General features: G+C 61.5%; 1 protein-coding gene across 1 annotated transcript in view; it reads right to left on the reverse strand.

The window, feature by feature from the left end:
- Positions 1 to 1,753: 1,753 nt before the first annotated feature.
- Positions 1,754 to 5,304, reverse strand: part of ANKRD33 (ankyrin repeat domain 33) — a 4,215-nt gene continuing 664 nt past the window's right edge. The window contains exons 2-5 of the mRNA XM_008629491.2: positions 4,382 to 4,796; positions 3,965 to 4,094; positions 3,128 to 3,268; positions 1,754 to 3,032 (exon numbers count right to left, since the gene is read on the reverse strand). Coding sequence (XP_008627713.1) covers positions 2,272 to 3,032; positions 3,128 to 3,268; positions 3,965 to 4,094; positions 4,382 to 4,693 — 1,344 coding nt within the window. The 5' untranslated portion in view covers positions 4,694 to 4,796 and the 3' untranslated portion in view covers positions 1,754 to 2,271. The remainder of the gene's footprint in view (positions 3,033 to 3,127; positions 3,269 to 3,964; positions 4,095 to 4,381; positions 4,797 to 5,304) is intronic.

The following is a 5,304-nucleotide window of genomic DNA, read 5'->3' on the forward strand; positions in this document are numbered from 1 at the left end:
TTCCTAAGGCGGTGACCGGGCCGGATTTACCTCCCCGCTGCCGTCGCATCACCAGCCCCAACCGCATCACGAACCCACCCGGAGCCTCCCCGGGCCGGGACACGGTGGCGGCGGAGCTTTGAATCTCGCCGGCCGCCTGGCCCCGCTATCAGCCGCGATCTAGGAGATTTAAACAAACAAAAGCACAAAACCAGGATAAAACATGAAGGACCTTCACATGTGACTTTGCCCGTGCGGGACGGGGAGCTTTGCGAAGCGGCGCGGGGGAAACGGGCAGTTTCCATCAGATAGGGGCTGCCCGGGAGGAAGCTGGTGCCTGCAGACGCCTTATCTCCGTGACCATCTCTGCTCCAGGCGGGTCTCAGTGATCCGGCCGGATTGGCCCCTCCCGGGGTTATTCCTGGATGGTTCTTGCATCCCTTCCATGGGAGCAGACACAGGGCATCCTGCTTTTACGGCGGCGGGCAGGAGTTATTCTGGGCAGGCGAGCGCGCCAGCTCTCTGGCAAGCGCTGCTGCTGGCTGCTTTGATCCCTGCAACTGCATCTTTCAAATGGGCCACCTTCCTTTTTAAATCAGTAACCAACACTGGGGGGATAAACACTAAAGAACTTCTGAAAGTTCCTAAATCCTAATCCCGGGCGACTTGAAGGGCAGGGATGGGTGGGAGCCCTGGGCCCAGCTGCAGCTGTGGCACTGTCGCCGTGGGAAAGTGAATTCCTCCAGAGTGGGATTGTCTGTAGAGGAAGGTGATGGGCAAATCAAACCCTCCGCAGGTTTGATTGCCCCGGTTCCAGCCCTTGTCTGGGGCACACAGGGTGAATCAGCAGCGCTGGGCACCACCCAAACAGCACCACGACCCACAGTCCCATGCCAGCCCTGGAACAACCTCCTATCACCCCTTGAAGCCAAAGTGAGACTTTCCTTCATCCTCCGGGTGCTCATCGCTGTGATTTCATCGTGCAGAAGGGAAGGGGCATCCCTGCACCACAGCCGGACCCTCCACAGGCACATCCAGCCGTCCCCTGGGGTGTCACTGAGCCACCCCCGTGGCGGCAGAGGGGGATGAGGGGCCGGCGGGAGCCCGTCTCTCCCTTCCCCCTGCGTGGCAGGAGCCAGGCTGGCACGGCTCATGCCACGGCTGCTCCATGTGCCGCCCGCCCCCGGCTCATCTGCGAGCCGCAGGGAGCTGGCGAAGGAGGGCAGCCACGTGCCGGGGAGCCCGAGCGAGCCAAGGGATAGAGGGGAACAGCCGGGGACGCTGCAGCTTCTTCCCCACGAGAATGCTTCCCCACCTGCGGCCCAGCCCAAACCTCCCAGTGCCCCACAAAGGGCGGAGCTGCAGCCTCAAAGTGGGGAGCGTGGACTCCCGTGCCCCTAAAAAGGGGGTGGTGCAGGGAGGGGGCTCCACACCTGGCCAAGAATTATTTACGAGCTGGGTAACTTTTGCTCCGAGCACCTCCTGGAGTCAAACTCTGCCCGCGCTGCACGAGCCGGCACCGCAGCTTCGCGTTCCTACACCCTGGGATGGAGCTGGATTTGAGAGGACCTGGAAATATGGGAACACCAGCACCCTGCTGCTGCAGCGCCGGAGCTCTGGGGGGAGCTGGGGATGGAGCCCACGAGTACCCCAGGCTTGGTTTCGCTTGGTTTCCAGCCTGTGCCTGGCAGCTGGTGCTCCTTCCGCAGCGTGGAGCTGTGCTGAGCCCTGGTGTATCCATCCACCACACAGGAGCACACGGGAGCGGGGAACGTCACTGAGGATGTGACAGGGTGGCCAGGGGACACTGGCAGCAAAGGGGGAGCGTTCCTGCCAGCCCCACAGCAACCCCGAGCTTTATTCATGGAATCAATCCCGTTAGCATGGCAACCACTTCCATTTTAATTTGCTCAGCCACATTCCAACGCACGCTGCGGAATCGAGAGCTGGGGGAGATCAAAGAGGCAGGAAAAAAGAAAAAAAAAAGAGGAGGAAAAAACAGAGGAAGAACTCGTGCCACAGTCCTGCTCCCTGGCATCCCTGGAGCTCGGTGCAGGGTCTCAGCACAGAAGTGCCCAGCACGACACGTACCATGCTAGGGTGGCCACCCTTGGGGTGGAGAGGACAAGAGGCCAGGCAGGGGCCTGTGAGCCCTCGGGGATATTTCAGCTGGGTGCGTCCTCCTCCCTTGGACATTCCCATCCACCGGGAGCAAAACCACCCCTGTGCCAGAGAAGCCAGCAGATCCAAGGGGACAGCGAGACCCTTGTCCCCACCCTGACACCTCCTGCCTTAATCTTTCTTCTTCTTTTTCTTCTTCTTCTTCTTCTCCCCGCCCTTGGCCTCCTCAGCCGCTCTCTTCTCCTCCTTCAGCGCCTTGTACCTCCACTGAGGTGGCTGCAGCAGGTTCTTGTCCTTCACACGTGGCGTCCGCTCCCTGGCAGAGGACTCAGAGGTCTTGCTCACTTTGATTTTGGGGATGGGCTCCCCAGGGAAGATGCTAAAAAAAAAGAAGCTGAGGAGGCGCCGGGCCCGCTGGCGCGGCGGCGGCAGCCGGGACCTGGACACAGCTTGGCCGTTGCAGGATGATCCTGCGGTGCTGGGGCGCGAGGACGTCTCTGACTCGTCCTCTGGATCCGGCACGTGCTGCCCGAGGATCTCCGCCACGGACAGCCTGCGCTTGCCCACCTCGGGCGGGCTGTCGGGGCAGATGGTTTGGCAAGCAGTGGCCACGAAGGGGCTGGCAAGGGACGTGGTCATCCTCACCATGTGGTCCATCACACCGTCCTCCTCAGCATCGCGGGGGATGTTGAAGGTGAACATGGATCGAATCTTCTCCGACAGCCTCTTGCTCCTGGATTTGGGGCTCAGGGCCTTGGCCACCAGCTCGGCCAGGGCTGGCCACTCGGGCTGGTACTGGGTTCCAAACTGCTCCGCGCGCGGGCGCCGCAGGAGGGTCCGGATGCGCACGGTTGTCTCGAAGCGGCCGGTGAAGGTCGCCCATTCCCTGGCTGTCTTCCCCTTCATGGCATCCACCGCTTGCAGGTCAGCTCCTGGAGACAGCGGAGAGCGTCACCACGACATCCCACCCTGAGCAGCAGAGCCACCCCTTCCCAAAACCCCGGAGAGCCCCTGGGGAGGTGCTCACCCGCCAGGAGCAGCGCGGTGACGCAGTCCTGCCGCCCCTGCACCGCTGCCTTCATCAACGCCGTCAGGCCCCGGGGGTCTCGCTGGTCCACCTCGAGCGCAGGGTAGTAGTTGAGGAGGTAGTTGACAATGGTGATGTGTCCTTAACAGCCAGAGAGAAGCTGCGTTAGAGTTCCGACAGCTAACAGGGACAGCGGCTGGGGCCTGCTGGACAAAGGATTTTGCAGCTGCATTCCGTGGGGGTGCAGATATGCAGGAGTTTGAAGGGATCAGGATTGAAAAGCTTTGGGTCTATTTAGGTTTGGCCATGGAGGGAACAGTGCTGCTTTAGTGGAGAACACAGGAAAGAGTCCAAAAATGCAAAAAAAACCCCCATAAAATCATGAATTCCAGCAAGGATACAATGGGAATCAAGAGTGATTCCCACTTCAGGACCCTTCTCCTTCCCCTCCTGGTAAACTGGGGGGAGGGAGCCAGACTAGCAAAGAAAACCATCGTGGCTGGAGGTTTGGGCCCTACACAGAGCTCAGAGCCTTTGGGCAGGTAAATCCCTGCAGCTCCAGGAGCTTTCCTGGAGCTCACGGGGCAGCTCTGGCCCGGCTCTGCCACCTGACACAGCACCTTTGAGAGAACAGCGCTGCAGGAATCTCCATTTTTGCAGCAGTTTTAAAGCAGTGCTGAGGTGAACCATGAATGTAGCCGACGTCACACATCCCTTGGGACCACGGCTTTCGTGACAGACTGTTTTGTGGGTTTTGGGGGAAGCACAGGGGGGTCACATCCCTTCCTGAGGGGTGTCACTGGTGCTGCCTGTGCCGAGGCCGGGCGCAGTGCTGACCTGCCTGGGCAGCCATCATGAGGGCCGTGTTCCCATCGTTGTCCTGCTGGTTGACGTTGATGTAGGGACACTTCCGCAGCAGCGGCACAATGTCCACAAAGCCCTTGGAGCAGGCGACCATCAGCCCGTTCTGGAGAGGGAACAACACTCAGCACCAGCTCCACACCACGTTCCCACCACGGTGCTCCCACGGCCCTTCCAAAGCGTCCCCCCACCCAAACCAGGCAGGCGCAGGATGGGAGGACGGACGAGGTTCTGCTCCAAGGATTGCATCAACCCCAGGAGACCCATTCCAGCCAGGCCTCTCCCTCCTGCCCTGCCTGCTTTAGCAACCAGCAGCCCTCAGGATTTGCCTGTTCCTGGAAAATCCTCTTTCTGCTCTGCAGGGTGCACACCCTGCCCACCCCAGCCACTCACCCTCCCATTGATGTCCAGCTCTGTGGCCTCACTCCGGGTCACCCCACGCTCCAGCCTCTCCCACACCAGCTTGGCATCATTCCTGGCACAGCACTGGTAGAGACTGAGGACCTCACCACCGTCAGCCTCCGGGGAGACCTCGTAGCAAGGGTAGACGGAGTCGTCGGAGAAGATGCTGCTGGTGTCTGAGGGCTCCGAGGACTCTGACAACGCGTCCTCCTCCTCCTCCTCATAGTGCAGCTCCGGGTCGGAGGCATCCAGGCTGGAAGTGGGAACTGCAGCGTGTTCTCCTCCACTGCAGGCATCTGTCATCCGGCCTGGGCGGGGGGAGCGAGCCCAGCTTGGCCCCGCGCCCTGCCTGGGGCCAGGAGCCTCTGCCGGGTGGATGAGGGGGCACTCGGGACTGTCACTCCCCCTGTGCAGACACAGAGCGGGCGTGGGAACCATGGGGGCTCCGGCATCCCTCATCCCACTGGGAAGCCTCGGCTGCCTCCCGGCCTCCAGCACAGCCCGGGTTCCATCCTCTGCCCCGTGCAAACGGGGGTGTCTGGGTGCTGTGACACCCCAGGAGGGGAGCAGCCCCCCGCGGCACAGTGGGAAAACCAGGGGGACACCTCGGGAATTTGAGGGGTGGGTGAGTGTCCCGCAGTTTAGGCGCTGAGCCCGGGGGGGCGGTGAGATTGGGAACGGCCCCAGGGCTGTAGAGGCGCATCAGGGAACCGAACAGCTGGGCTGCTCTGCGAAGCACCGGTAGGAAGGACACGTCCACCCCCTCAATGGCACACACAGGGTCTGAGCCCTTCCCAGCCGCCCTCCCCTTTTATCCAGGGCACATCCCAATAAATGCAAAGACTTTTCCCAGCGGAACAGCAGCAGGGAGCAGCTCCTGGCTCCCCCAGGACAAAGGACAGCCCTGGAACAGG

The sequence above is a fragment of the Corvus brachyrhynchos genome, unplaced genomic scaffold (assembly GCF_000691975.1).
Source record: "Corvus brachyrhynchos isolate BGI_N302 unplaced genomic scaffold, ASM69197v1 scaffold193, whole genome shotgun sequence".
Taxonomy (NCBI): domain Eukaryota; kingdom Metazoa; phylum Chordata; class Aves; order Passeriformes; family Corvidae; genus Corvus; species Corvus brachyrhynchos.